This window comes from Danio rerio, chromosome 4 (assembly GCF_052040795.2).
Source record: "Danio rerio strain M-AB ecotype USA chromosome 4, GRCz13ab, whole genome shotgun sequence".
NCBI lineage: Eukaryota > Metazoa > Chordata > Actinopteri > Cypriniformes > Danionidae > Danio > Danio rerio.
The window spans coordinates 54,585,475-54,599,839 of record NC_141024.2 but is presented as its reverse complement, the minus strand read 5'-3'; the positions used below and the strand labels follow the sequence as shown (position 1 = coordinate 54,599,839).

Below are 14,365 nucleotides of genomic sequence, written 5' to 3'. Positions count from 1 at the left end.
CTCTCTCCAGTGTGAGTTTTCATGTGGACTTCAAGGTTGCCATTTTGCTTACAACTCTTTCCACACTGAGGGCAAGAATAGAGCCTCTCCCCAGTGTGAATTCTTCTGTGCACTGCCAAGTTTCCTGTAGAATAGAAGCTTTTTCCACACTGTTGGCATGCGTACAGCCTCTCTCCAGTGTGAATTCTCATGTGCACTTTTAAGTTTCCTGTATTATAGAAGCTTTTTTCACACTGTTTGCAGGTGTAAGGTTTCTCCCTAGTGTGGTCAAGGTTTGGCTTTTGACTGAAACTCTTTCTACTCTGTTTACAGCTGAAATTACACCTAGACTTGGATTTCCGAGGTTTTCTGTGTGATGAAGTCTTTTTAGTGAGTGTGGGTTTTTCATCACTCATTATTTCTTGTTGTTTCTCTTCTATTTCACTCTTTTGATGTGTCTCTTCTTTCAGCACCATCAGGTCTTCAAAAAAGAACAAAAAAGTGAACTTTAGTATAAAGGCAAACTGGCAAGCATGAAATGGATGTTTACCCTAAATATTAAAATTAGCTTACCATTTACTCTCCATCATGTGGTTTTAAACATTTCCTGTCTTCTGGAACACAAAGTAAGCTAGCATTTTTTATCACAATATCGTAATTTGTCTTTAACAGAATCAAGAAACTCATCAAGGTTTAAAACCAAACAATGGAAAGTAAATGGTGAGGCTATTTTCATTTCTGTGTCAGAAAGTCATACCAACACTGACTCACATAATCAACACATCTCTTGACTCTGGTTTATTCCCCACTGTATTACTACTGTAATTGTGAATCTTTACTGTTCCTGTTTCAACAGGGTGCTCTTGCTAAAAGGAGCAATGGCAGAGAGAGACTTCCAGTGCAGACTTTGTTAAGATGCTGCAATCTAATCGTGGGAAAGACACTTGCTCCTGAGCAGATTCGAGCTTGGGGATGTGTTGCTGTCACACCAACAAGTCTGCCGTGAGTTTCAAAGAACACATTATACTGACTAGTTGCCAACTTAAATGTACTTTCTTATTTCCAGCGTTCACTGAGACTCACACACACACTCAAGCAGTTTGGCTATATTTAAAACCTTTTCTGGCAGCTGTAGGATTCGAACCCACACCCCCGAAGAGACAGGAGCCTAAATCCAGCGCCTTAGACCACTACGAGCAGAAGCGTGCAGTATCACTTTGCAAGTCTGTTTGCTCAAGCAGAAAGGTCATTCTCAAGCATCCTAAAAGGACTGCCTGGCAGCGTTGGGATTCGAACCCACGCCCCCAAAGAGACTGAAGCCTTAATCTAGCGCCTTAGACCACTCGGCCACGCTACCTTGCCAAGCTGTTTTCCCTGAGCAGTTTTCACACCAACTTGTTTCAAGTAGCGCAACAGCACTGGGAAATCAGTTGAATTTGGCCATGCATTGCTGGAGCTCCTCAACAAAGAAAGAGAGCTGCTTAATACCAGCTTAGGAAGCACTGCCACCTTCCTGTCAAGCACAGTTCTGTCTCTATTAGAGCACACCTCAAGGCATTTGAAGTCTACTCCAAACGGCAGCCAGCTGCGATGCATTTAAGGACCTGATTACAAGGTAACTGTTATTTCACAAAAGAGTGAGTTACTGATTCCATCACAGCAGACCCCACATTGTTGTTGTTATTATATTCAAATCCAGTTATAGAGTATTACTACTCTAATTGTGAATCTTTACTGTTCCTGTTTCAATAGGGTGCTCTTGCTAAAAGGAGCAATGGCAGAGAGAGACTTCCAGTGCAGACTTTGTTAAGATGCTGCAATCTAATTGTGGGAAAGACACTTGCTCCTGAGCAGATTCGAGCTTGGGGATGTGTTGCTGTCACACCAACAAGTCTGCCGTGAGTTTCAAAGAACACATTATACTGAATAGTTGCCAACTTAAATGTACTCTCTCATTTCCAGCGGTCACTGAGAACACGCACTCAAGCAGTTTGTCCGTGTTTAAAATCACATCTGGCAGCAGTGGGATTCGAACCCACGCCCTCAAAGAGACTGGAGCCTAAATCCAGCACCTTAGACCCCTCGGCCACACTACCCTAGATGTATTCTTGCAGTGGTCCCTTTTCTGCCCAATTTTACGGAAGCAGAACAGCAGAGAAGACGCAGAGCTTCCTAGTGAAGCCCTTAAACTTTGGCCAAGAAGTCTACATTTGGATGCGAGCTGAAGCATGCAGTATCACTTTGCAAGTCTGTTTGCTCAAGCAGAGAGGTCATTCTCAAGCATCCTAAAAGGACTGCCTGGCAGCGGATGGGATTTGAACCCACACCCACAAAGAGACTGGAGCCTAAATCCAGCGCCTTAGATCCCTTGGCTACGCTATCCCAGATGACTCCATGCAGTGGTCCCTTTTCTGCCCAATTTTACGGAAGCAGAGAGGACGCCGAGCTTCCTAGTGAAGCCCTTCAACTTTGGCCAAGGAGTCTACGTTTGGATGTGAGTGAAAGCATGCAGTATTACTTTACACGTATGTTTGCTCAAGCAGAGAGGTCATTCTCAAGCATCCTAAAAGGACTGCCTGGCAGCGGTGGGATTCGAACCCACGCCCCCGAAGAGACTGGAGCCTTAATCCAGCGCCTTAGACCGCTCGGCCACGCTACCTTGCCAAACTGCTTTCCCTGAGCAGTTTTCACACCAACTTGTTTCACGTAGCGCAACAGCGCTGGGAAATCAGTTGAATTTGGCCATGCATTGCTGGAGCTCCTCCACAAAGAAAGAGAGCTGCTTAATACTAGCTTAGGAAGCACTCCCACCTTCCTGTCAAGCACAGTTCTGTCTCTATTACTGGATACAGCATCATGTCTAGAGCATCATGTCTACACCAATTATGTCCTCTTGCATCCAGGCCAGCCCGTGCCAGTCCTCCTGCACCCTGGCTCTCGGATGCTCTCCGTGAGCATCGCTCAAAACTTCGAGCTGCAGAAAGAATTTGGCGGAAAACTAAAAATCCTGCACAGCTCTTAACATACCAAACTCTTCTGTCCTCTTTCTCGGCTGAGGTTACTTCGGCAAAGCAGACATATTACCGTCTGAAAATCAACAATGCCACTAATCCTCGCCTACTTTTTAAAACATTTTCCTCCCTCCTCTATCCTCCTCCTCCACCCGCATCCTCCACACTTACTACTGATGACTTTGCTACATTCTTTTGCACCAAAACTGCAAAAATCAGTGCTCAATTTGCTGCACCTACAACAAACACGCAAGGTACACCACCAACACCACACACACTCACCTCTTTTTCTCAGCTCTCTGAGTCTGAGGTGTCCAAACTGGTGCTATCTAGCCATGCAACCACCTGTCCACTCAATCCCATTCCCTCTCATCTCTTGCAAGCCATCTCTCCTGCAGTCATACCAACACTGACTCACATAATTAACACATCTCTTGACTCTGGTTTATTCCCCACTTCATTTAAGCAGGCTAGGGTAACCCCACTGCTAAAGAAACCCAACCTGGACCATACGCTACTTGAAAACTACAGACCAGTATCCCTGCTTCCATTCATGGCCAAGATTCTGGAGAAAGTAGTGTTCAATCAAGTCCTGGACTTTCTTACTCAAAACAATCTCATGGACAACAAGCAATCCGGCTTTAAGAAAGGCCACTCAACTGAGACTGCCCTGCTCTCGGTCGTGGAGGATCTCAGACTGGCTAAAGCAGACTCTAAATCATCAGTCCTCATTTTGCTGGACTTGTCAGCTGCTTTTGACACTGTCAACCACCAGATCCTGCTATCTACGCTCGAGTCACTGGGCGTTGCGGGCACTGTTATACAATGGTTCAGATCTTACCTCACTGACAGATCATTCAGGGTGTCTTGGAGGGGTGAGGTGTCCAACCTACAGCATCTAAACACTGGGGTACCTCAAGGCTCTGTTCTTGGGCCACTTCTCTTCTCCATCTACACATCATCTCTAGGACCAGTCATCCAGAGACATGGATTCTCCTACCACTGCTATGCTGATGATACCCAGCTATACCTCTCTTTTCATCCTGATGATCCCTCGGTTCCAGCTCGCATTTCAGCCTGCCTGTTGGATATTTCACACTGGATGAAAGATCATCATCTTCAGCTGAACCTCGCAAAAACGGAAATGCTTGTAGTTTCTGCCAACTTGACTCTACACTATAACTTTTCAATCCAGATGGATGGGGCAACCATTACTGCATCCAAAATGGTGAAAAGCCTTGGAGTAACGATTGATGACCAACTAAACTTCTCTGACCACATCTCTAGAACTGCTCGATCATGCAGATTCACACTCAATAACATCAGAAAGATCCAACCCTTCTTATCTGAACATGCAGCTCAACTCCTTGTTCAAGCTCTTGTTCTCTCCAAACTAAATTACTGTAACTCTCTACTAGCTGGGCTTCCAGCTAACTCTATCAAGCCTCTTCAACTGCTCCAGAATGCAGCAGCACGAGTGGTCTTCAATGAACCTAAACGAGCACATGTCACTCCGCTGCTAGTCCGTTTGCACTGGCTGCCAGTTGCTGCTCGCATCAAATTCAAAGCTCTGATGTTTGCCTACAAAGTGACTTCTGGCCTTGCTCCTTCTTATCTGCTCTCGCTTCTGCAGATCTATGTGCCCTCCAGAAACTTGCGTTCTGTGAATGAACGTCGCCTCGTGGTTCCATCCCATAGGGGGAAGAAATCACTTTCGCTCACGCTCACGCTCAATCTGCCCAGTTGGTGGAATGAACTCCCTAACTGCATCAGAACAGCAGTCACTCGCTACTTTCAAGAAACGACTAAAAACTCAACTATTTAGTCTCCACTACACTTCCTAATCTGTAATTGCCTCTCTGAATATCACACTAACTGTACAAAAAAAAAAAAAAAAAAAAAACTAATACTACTAATACTTCCCTTCTTAGACTTTACAGACCTGAAACTTGCTTATAGCACTTATTCATTGTTGCTCTTGGTTGTGTAAATTGCTTCCTTGTCCTCATTTGTAAGTCGCTTTGGATAAAAGCGTCTGCTAAATGACTAAATGAAAAATGTAAATGTAAATGTCTATTAGAGCACACCTCAAGGCATTTGAAGTCTACTCCAAACGGCAGCCAGCTGCGATGCATTTAAGCACCTGATTACAAGGTAACTGTTATTTCACAAAAGAGTGAGTTACTGATTCCATCACAGCAGACCCCACATTGTTGTTATTATATTCAAATCCAGTTATAGAGTATTACTACTCTAATTGTGAATCTTTACTGTTCCTGTTTCAATAGGGTGCTCTTGCTAAAAGGAGCAATGGCAGAGAGAGACTTCCAGTGCAGACTTTGTTAAGATGCTGCAGTCTAATCGTGGGAAAGACACTTGCTCCTGAGCAGATTCGAGCTTGGGGATGTGTTGCTGTCACACCAACGAGTCTGCCGTGAGTTTCAAAGAACACATTATACTGATTAGATGCCAACTTAAATGTACTCTCTCATTTCCAGCGGTCACTGAGAACACGCACGCACTCAAGCAGTTTGTCCGTGTTTAAAATCACATCTGGCAGCGGTGGGATTCAAACCCACGCCCCCGAAGAGACTGGAGCCTAAATCCAGCGCCTTAGACCCCTCGGCCACGCTACCCTAGATGTATCTAGATGTAGAGAGGTCATTCTCAAGCATCCTAAAAGGACTGCCTGGCAGCAGTGGGATTCGAACCCACGCCCCCGAAGAGACTGGAGCCTGAACGCCAGCTGCCGAAGGATAGTCTGACAATATTTCACAAATGTTGAAGATGAGAGCCAATCGGAGCGATTCGCTCCAACATTGTAGCCAATCACGTTGCAGCGCTTCAACATTTGCAGCCAATCGCGGACCGGAATTCTCAACATTCTCAACATTTGACCAATCAGAGTCGAGACAATGTTGAAGCCGCGGAGGAGGAACTGTTCCAAGAATCACCGCTAGGTGTGCAGTCAAACAGGTCAGTCAGATGTCAATCAATTTTCCGAACTGAGCCGAAGGTACACGAAGGAATGACGCGGTCCTCTGGAGGCGGGTCAGAGGTCAAAAAAGTTCATTGACCATCAGTGATATTCAACGAACAGCATCATTCGACAGAGCACAGCATCGTTTTGCTTACAGTAAAGGATTTTTTCCGATAGTGATTTCTTAAAAAAGGTAGGAAAAACTACACAATTGCACGAATTAATATTTTAGTGTGTTGTATTTCAAATTTGGATACTTTAAATTTAAAACCGTTTAATTTATAGGAGAAAAATGTCTGGAAAATCTCATAAAGCCATGTCAGACGCTGACTGGATTTCACGTTTGAAAAAGTTTGCCAGCACAGGAGTTTGGCCATCAAATGAGGGAAACAGGCCAGCTCCTCGACAAAAAAAGTGGCATGAGATTTATCAAAGGGTGTGTATTTCGTTTACATGATATAACGTTTGCTGAAATTTGCTTAACAGAGTAACGTTAACTTGTTAGGCTTCAGTACATTCAGTACAGTATCTGTGTAAAACATGTCATACTTGTTTTTAAATATTAAAGTGTTTTAAATTGCATGTATTTTGAGATTTACGTCGAATAATTTAGTAAGTTTGACCGTTTATGAGAGAGATCTGAAAAGGTGGGGGAAGGGATTATGAGTACAGTATACAGCATGTGGTTTTAAGGCCTGAAATGTTCCTGTCCAGTTCCTTTTATTCTTCTTTTCGTTTTTGGAAATACAAACTGTATGATTACATATTAGACAAATATTAAACACATTCTAGAAACAGTGGTACATTAATTTACAGAGCTATTGTGTGCTTTATTAAGGGAGTCATTGAGCAAAAATTCTTATTTAGTTATAAAAGTTTTTTGTATTGTATAAAATTATTTAATATATCTTTCATGATTTTTTCAGATTGAGAAATGCCCATTGCAATCTCGTGGGCAGAGGACTTTGCTTGGAGGTGTGCTGAAATGCACATGTGGTTTTCACACTCAAAAGGTACATTTTTGAGTCAATATGTGTTTATTTTTATTTACTAGAATGCCTTTCCTTTTTCATGATTATATGTATTTTTGTGATTTATTTTCAGCAGAGTACTGCTTCTGCTGCTCCAGCACAAACGGTGCAACAACCTGCCCCAACTGTACCTGCTCAGGAGGTGATGGAGACGAGACAACTTGAGGCCCAGCCCCAGCCCCCGTCTACTCCATCAGTGGCATCAAAGATTTCACCGCAATTGTCAATGGTACATTTTTTTAAAAATCAAAAGAAATGACAATTTCAGTGTTTCAAGTGTTCAAGGTGTTCAAAGTTCAGTTCAAAGTTCAAACATAGGAGAGAAAAGAACAAAAAGCAATAAAAAAGTTGAGGTGTTGCTAGAGACCTGCTTCTTTTCACACCTCTTGTACAGCGGGGGGGGGGGGGGGTAGCAGACACTTGCTGATTGGTCGGTTTGAGTTTCTGTGATTGGATTAAATTACATGGTCAGGTCATGGTCAGGGTCACAGTTTTTAAAGCTACATTTTAACCTCTTGTCTTCAGATAATGATACATAATAAACACTAATAGTAAATACTTTGTTTTGATTTTAAGTGTAAGCTAAAATTTGTACTTTTTCTAAACAACGAGTCTGAGGTATTATCTTGAAAAAGTACTTATTTAAAAATATATATATATTTTTTTTTTTGCTACCACAGGTATGATAATATTTTTTCTTCTGGGAGAAAGTCTTATTTGTTTTATTTCGAATACATTTTTCAAGGTCAATATTATGAGCCCCTTTAAGCTTTTTTTTTTGGCATAGTCTACAAAACAAACCATCGTTATACAATAACTTGCCTAATTACCCTAACCTGCCTATTTAACCTAATTTACCTAGTTAAACCTTCAAATGTCACTTTAAGTGGTATAAAAGTGTCTTGAAGAATATCTAGTCAAATATTATTTACTGTCATCAGGGCAAAGATAAAATAAAACAGTTCTTAGGAATGAGTTATTAAAACTTTGATGTTTAAAAAAAATGTCCTGAACAAATATTCTCTCCATTAAACAGAAATTGGTGGAAAAAAATTAAAAAGCGGGCTAATAAATCAGACTTCAACTGTATATAACACATAGTGTGATGTTGTAATATACAATGTATGTTTTTGTTGAAATGCATGATGTAATAATAGTACAATAATACTGTATATAACATAATGCAATACTTTATTCCTTTGGTAGTAAAAAAAATATTTGTTTGCATATTGCTCCTTGATCCAGAAAACTATAATTTTAATCAAAGCCTAATGTGTCACATTTATTTGCAATGAACCAGTTGTCTAATTAAATCTATTCTAACTTATATCTTATTTCTACCTGTAAAAGTAGCAGAGGGTGGTAGTAAAAAACAGCTTGAACTCGAAACACTGTAGAGAAATCAAACTGATTGTACAACTGACATATAGAAAGATAGTTTCTAATTGCTTGAAATTTAATGTGATATACACTAATGTTCAAAAAATTATTATTGTTAAAATATAAAAGCTTAATATTACTCATATTTTGCAAGAATTCTATTGTGTTTGATTTGCTCATAAATTAAGTAGATTTTATTTGATTTGAATTGTTTGAATAAATTATTCTTTATTTATTTAATTTGCCTATATTATTATTTCACATTATTCCAGTTTTTACTAAATATTTTATCAAATAAATGTAGCCTTGATAAACATAATTAAAACATTAAAAAAATACATTGAGCAGATCGCAAACCTTTGAACAGTAGTGTACATTTCGCCATTGTGAACACAGTGTTTTTAATGAAATGCTTTTTGTCTTGCCCTTTTTGAGTTCACCAAACCAGGATTTTCCGGATCCCACATTGCTGCAGCAAAGCCAAATCTTAGTGTGGCTAGAAGACCATCACAGTTTGACGTTCAGCCCAGTTCAGCAGTGTGTAGTGCTTCTACACCAAGCATGGCTGTAAGTATTGTCATAATCCACATAGCTTTCTGAGAGAATTTGGTATAAGCATTTGTTTTACGTAAATTCGTATTTTTATTAAGTACAGTCACATTAAATCTCAATAAAACATCTCTGTAGTATTCTTTTAGTGCATAAAAACATATATATTAAAAATAAGCACCATTCTTTAAACTTTTTGTTCTGCATAAAAGCGCTGTGACAAAATTTTACAGTTTAGCAGCAATCATTCATTTCCAATGTATTTTATACATTAATGTTCAACTAAAGTAATGGTTGCAAAAAATTCTGATTAGTTAATGTTACTTATAGATATATATTTACAAAATGCACTTTGTTATACTGCTTGTTTGTACTGACACAGGACCTTCAAGTTTCTGCCCCCGTCCTCACATCCACTACGGCAGTGACCAGTTCCACAGAGCTGTCTGGCATTGTCTCAGTAAGTCATTTCATATTTTCTGTCCAAAAAAGGTAATTTGGTTTGCATATTTGCTGCCCCAGCTGAATTCACACAAAGTGGTTTTAAGACCAGCCAATTAAATTGACTTGATGTTAATTAACTAAGCTTGATATATGTATAAATGCTAACAAAATAAAGAGGAAAAAATAAAGCAAAGAATCACAAAAATTTTGCCTTCTGTTGTTGATATTTTATGTTCACAGTAGTAAAAGAAAAGAAAATGGATGGAAAAGAAGTAGAAAGGAAAAAGAGAAATAACTGTATTGGAAAATACGTTTGCTTCTTTAAAGAAAATGTTTATTGGTGAAATTCTATTAATGATTTTTGGAATTGAAATACATAATAAGGTATTTAAAAACAATCACTTAAAATCAAAGGTATTTAGATTATAATCATGATAACATGTGAGGGTACTCACTCAAATATGTAAGGTGCATTTACATTACCAGACTAAAGGTTTTATCTATTTTCCTTCACAGACTGCACCTTCTGGGTCATTGTTGCAAGCTCCATCAGCTGTTCCACTTCCGCGCCTTTGGGCTGAAACCTTGCCACCAGAGGACCACAAGTGGATTGCCAGCAGGCTTTTTAAAATGGGGTCCAAAGGAAAGCCAGAGCTTCGAGACAACCTCCAGCTCTGGTATTACCCTCCACAGCCTGCACTTACATACAATCAGGCTCCAGCTCCAGACAGATTTTTCTGTCATTCACTTTTGCTGTGGATGCCATACAAGCTGTGGAGGGTCAAAGTCCTTTGCCCTAATCCTGCATGTGGACAGCATCAGCTGACAGGTGGAGGTCTGCACAAAAGGGCACGGCAGGTTCTGGACATCGACAGGATGTACAACATGGTTACAGAAACCCTCATCTGTACCAAGTGCAAAGCCTCGCATGTGTCCTGGAGTCAGACTGTCTTGCAGCAGCTGGATCTTGGCCATCGCTCAGAGTTTCGGGTCATTCTCACACAGAAGTGAGTAATTGAACACCTTTATTCCTCGTGCAGTTGTTAACCTATCATCACAGATATATGAAAATACTTTACAAATATATATATATATATATATATATATATATATATATATATATATATATATATATATATATATATATATATATATATGTTTATATTAATATTCTTCTGTTCCTAAGGTACGCCTGTGATATAAGAGTCATTCGCCTACTGCGTGAGCGTGGACTAGGCAACAGCCCCACAAGGGGCCCGCTACACCACTCAGTGTGTGGATTTCCTCAGTGGACCTGGGGTGTTGCCGATCACCTTCCAGGAGCCCCCAGCACCTACAGTTGTGCCAAGCTGCAAGTGGCTCCTCACTGTCTACAGCCAGGACATCTTGACAAGGTTGAATGAAATCCATGCCAGGATAACATCGACCCATGGGTCCATCTTGAAAATGGATTCAACTAAAAAGGTTAGTGGATATTCATCAATTTATAATTTCTTTATTATATTCCAGCATTGGTAAAAACCCTTTGTGTAGTCTGCTTGATCTGACGATACACCATGGTTCTTCTCTTGTCTAATCTAGATCACAAAAAAGCTGGCCGGGACAGCAAGAGGAACAGGACTCTGGCTCACCTCTGTTGGCAATGAGTTTGGTCAGGTTCTGATAAGTGTGCTCACTGCCCAGGAAGGAGCAGGACTGGACAGGATGGTGGATGGGCTGGTCAGAAGATACCAGGAGGCTGGTGTGGATCCACCTGCTGTTTTGTATGTGGACTGTGGGTGCTGCACTTATGTGGGTGAGACCAAACTCAAAGCCAGGTTCAGAGGATGGCCGAAGTTGACTGTGAAATTGGACATCTGGCACTTTTTGCGCAGGATTGCCGTACAACTGATGCTCATCAACTGTATCCCATCTTCATGTCACAGATCTCTGCGTGCATTTTTGAATGGGATGCAGCTGATGTTTCTTTGCTACGCCAAGCAAAGCGAGCATTGTTGATGTCCCAATGTTGGCCTGCATTGACAGATGCTGATGTCAACAAGCATCTCACCAGGGAGGAGCTGGCTCTCCATTGCCGGAGGAGGACCCGTGGGGAGGAGACTACCACCCTTCTACTTGAACAGCTTCTTACTGAGCTCATGAGCAACAAGGGCAATGACTCGCTGGGCATTCCTCTTTTAGACAAGGAAAGGATGGAGCACATCTGGAGTGTCCAAAAAAAGCATATAAAATGCATTCAGGACCCCCTGGTGTCGTGCTCTATACTGAAACGGGGAGCATAACCAAGGGAGGTGTTCTGCTACGGACCTGCCAGGGGCTCCACATCTCTCGAGTCCTTTCATTTACACCTCAATCGTTTCATCCCAGCTATGATTCTGCACAAACATTGTGTAAAAACGCATTAAATGTCTTTGTGTGTTTGTTTGTTGTTTGTTGCTATTGTTAATAAACCTGCAATTTCTGTGTTCTCTCCATCTACTGTATCCAGTTTGATACAGTAGGTCAATGTTCATGAGCTTTGTGCTGTGAAATCTTTACTTGTCTTTAAATATTTGTAAGAACAAATGTATTGTTTCATGACTATTTACTAAAGTAAAGCAAGATAAAAAGTTATCATTACATTATTATTACATGTCATTATCAAACATAATGCTACAAGCTTTAAGGGAAATTTATTTGTACATTTCTCTGTCTTCGTTGTATTTCCATTGCATTTCATTAGATGTTTTGTCCTGAATATTTATTATGTTTTGGATCTCTGATTAAAATGTATGTTTTTGTTTGTTTCTTCCTTGACGTTGAGCTTTTAAAACTACTTGCTACTTCAACACCCAATCAAACATGGCTCTTAAAATTTGTTTATTTATGTTTCATTTATTTTTTTCAGGTGAGCTCATTGGAGTGCAGTATCTGTTTCAGCAGACTGGTCAGGCACTGCAGAACATGAACCCAGACTGTGGGCAGACTGCTGAGCTCATTGAGGATCTCAATGTGGATGAGCGAGAAGAAGATGAGGGCTTCTGTGACATCAGTGAGGATCACACTATTGTTGATCCGGAGGCTGCTCTGTCACCATCCTCCTCCACATTGAGATTGGGTTCCTCCACTGCAGTCACCAGCAGTGTCGCTTCTTTGCCAGTCTCCACATGCCCTGCACTGGTCCCTGACCCACCTGCGCAGCCTGAAGAACCAATTTCACCTGTGCCCTTAGAGCCAGAAGAGGCTACGGAAGATGATGACGAAGACAATGATGATGACGACGATGATGATGGTGATGAAGAGACTGTAAGTCCCACTAATTTCTGTCTTTACAGTGATCTAGAATAATTTTAAAATAAAGTGTAAAGTCAAACACGCATCAGGTTTATTTCCGTAGTGCAGCTTCAACATGATAACAGAAACAATTATGGAATTATGCATTGAAAAATTTAATATGCTATTTTATTTTGTTGTGCTTTCATTAGGCTGTTGACTACCAAAATATTCCGGGCTTCCAGCATGTGGACAGGCTGGCTGAATATCTGGTTGAGCTTCGGACCCACAAAAGCCTCAGCCTCACCAACCAGGAGGCCAACGAGATCATTGGTCTTTGGCAAAGCCTGCATGACCAAGACAAGAAGCAGGTGGAGTATGCAGCTCAACACCAGAAGCGACTGCTGAGTGGGCGATTTAAAACACCCAAGAAGCCCACTCACACCCCTGGCGTGGAGAGCACTACCAGATGTGTGCTGGGTGCGAGCAGTGCTCCTGCTCAGTGGCCTGACTGTTGCCGTCTTGTGGAGACCATCTTTATTAGGCTTTGTACCATCCACCCTAGTCCCAAGCGAAAAGGCAAGGGAACCCTTTCAAGATGGTCTCTGATCCTGCAAGACTACCGCAGGATTAGGCAACTCGTACTGGGCAACAGCTTGGTAATGGGAGGTACATCCATGCAGCTGGTTGAGGTAAACCAGAATACCCTGATTCAGTGGTTTAATAACAGACAGAAGAAACAGGAGCTGTCTGTGCTGCTTCAGGGTATTCAGTTGCCTCAACACCTCCCAGAAGCCCAGGAGCCTCTCCCAGTTGCCAAAAGTCTTCGGACAGAGCCAGACCAACCAGGAGAGCAGCACCAGTATGTGTTGCCAGAGAGCACAGCAGGTCAGGCAAGGCAGAGGCAGACATCTGTTGGACGACCCCCACTCAGACCCAAGGCACCAGTACAGACCCAGGTCATATTTACACCACCAGCACCTGGAGCATCGCTGCAGATGGTACCCAACATATACATCCCAGCTACACCAGGGTACCAGGGTATGCCGATGTTTCAGGGTGTACCAATGTTCCAGGCTGTGCCAATGGTCCAGGGAATCCCTATGGCCCAGGGTATCCCGATGATGCAAGGAGTGCAGATGGCCCAGGGTATCCCAATGGTGCAGGGGATGCCACTCAGACAGCCACCACTTCAGCCAACAATGTCCAGTACCAGCTCACAGCCTGCTGCATCACCGTCCACATCTGGAGCCATTCCCAAAAGACCGTACCGTAGAACTGTTCAAGCGAACACTTGTAAAAAGTGTGGGCAGTTCAAAACAAATGCCACAGGCCATAGCCAACTCAGGGGCAGGGTGTACTGCCCACAGACTGAAACTTTAACTAAAGAAGAGTGGCTAGAGGAAATGAAAAGGACCAACCCAAAATAATGTGTTTGTTTGTTTGTGTATGTATATAGTGTAATAGTTCTTCAGTTTATTCAGTTTCACTTGCTGTTAGTTTATATTTTTATTTAACATTTTCTTTAAATAGTGTATTTATTTTGTTGACATTTTATTTAACTTTTATATTATTTATGTGTGTGTGTGTGTGTGTGTGTATAGTGTTTACAGTTTATAACCATAATAATTCATTTTATTCTATTTCACTTGTTTTTTTGCACATTTTAATTTTTAATAATTTATTTTGTTAACATTTTATTTAACTTATTTATTATTTATATATGTGTGTGTATTTAT

General features: G+C 41.3%; 1 protein-coding gene, 2 long non-coding RNA genes and 3 other non-coding genes across 6 annotated transcripts in view; 2 read left to right on the top strand and 4 right to left on the bottom strand.

Annotated features, from left to right (window-relative positions):
• LOC148682168 (uncharacterized) overlaps positions 1-14,365 on the bottom strand; it is a 283,001-nt gene that overhangs the window by 182,251 nt on the left and 86,385 nt on the right. The gene's annotated exons all lie outside the window — the stretch shown is intronic.
• LOC148682169 (uncharacterized) overlaps positions 1-14,365 on the top strand; it is a 204,127-nt gene that overhangs the window by 158,871 nt on the left and 30,891 nt on the right. The gene's annotated exons all lie outside the window — the stretch shown is intronic.
• trnal-uag (transfer RNA leucine (anticodon UAG)) lies at positions 1,994-2,075 on the bottom strand. Its single transcript has one exon. It is a non-coding gene; the product is annotated as a tRNA-Leu (tRNA).
• Positions 2,557-2,638, bottom strand: trnal-aag (transfer RNA leucine (anticodon AAG)). The gene has a single exon. It is a non-coding gene; the product is annotated as a tRNA-Leu (tRNA).
• trnal-uag (transfer RNA leucine (anticodon UAG)) lies at positions 5,545-5,626 on the bottom strand. Its single transcript has one exon. It is a non-coding gene; the product is annotated as a tRNA-Leu (tRNA).
• LOC108183444 (uncharacterized) lies at positions 8,787-14,287 on the top strand. Its single transcript, XM_087248680.2, has 3 exons — positions 8,787-9,189; positions 12,267-12,659; positions 12,839-14,287. The coding sequence occupies exons 2-3, from the start codon at positions 12,318-12,320 to the stop codon at positions 14,054-14,056; spliced, it is 1,560 nt and encodes a 519-aa protein (XP_087104806.1). The 5' UTR covers positions 8,787-9,189; positions 12,267-12,317; the 3' UTR covers positions 14,057-14,287.

Coding starts and splice junctions, on each gene's coding strand:
- LOC108183444 (XM_087248680.2), top strand. CDS start 12,318: ATGAACCCAGACTGTGGGCAGACTGCTGAGCTCATTGAGGATCTCAAT. Junction 12,660..12,838: donor ATGATGGTGATGAAGAGACT/GTAAGTCCCACT, acceptor TGCTTTCATTAG/GCTGTTGACTACCAAAATAT.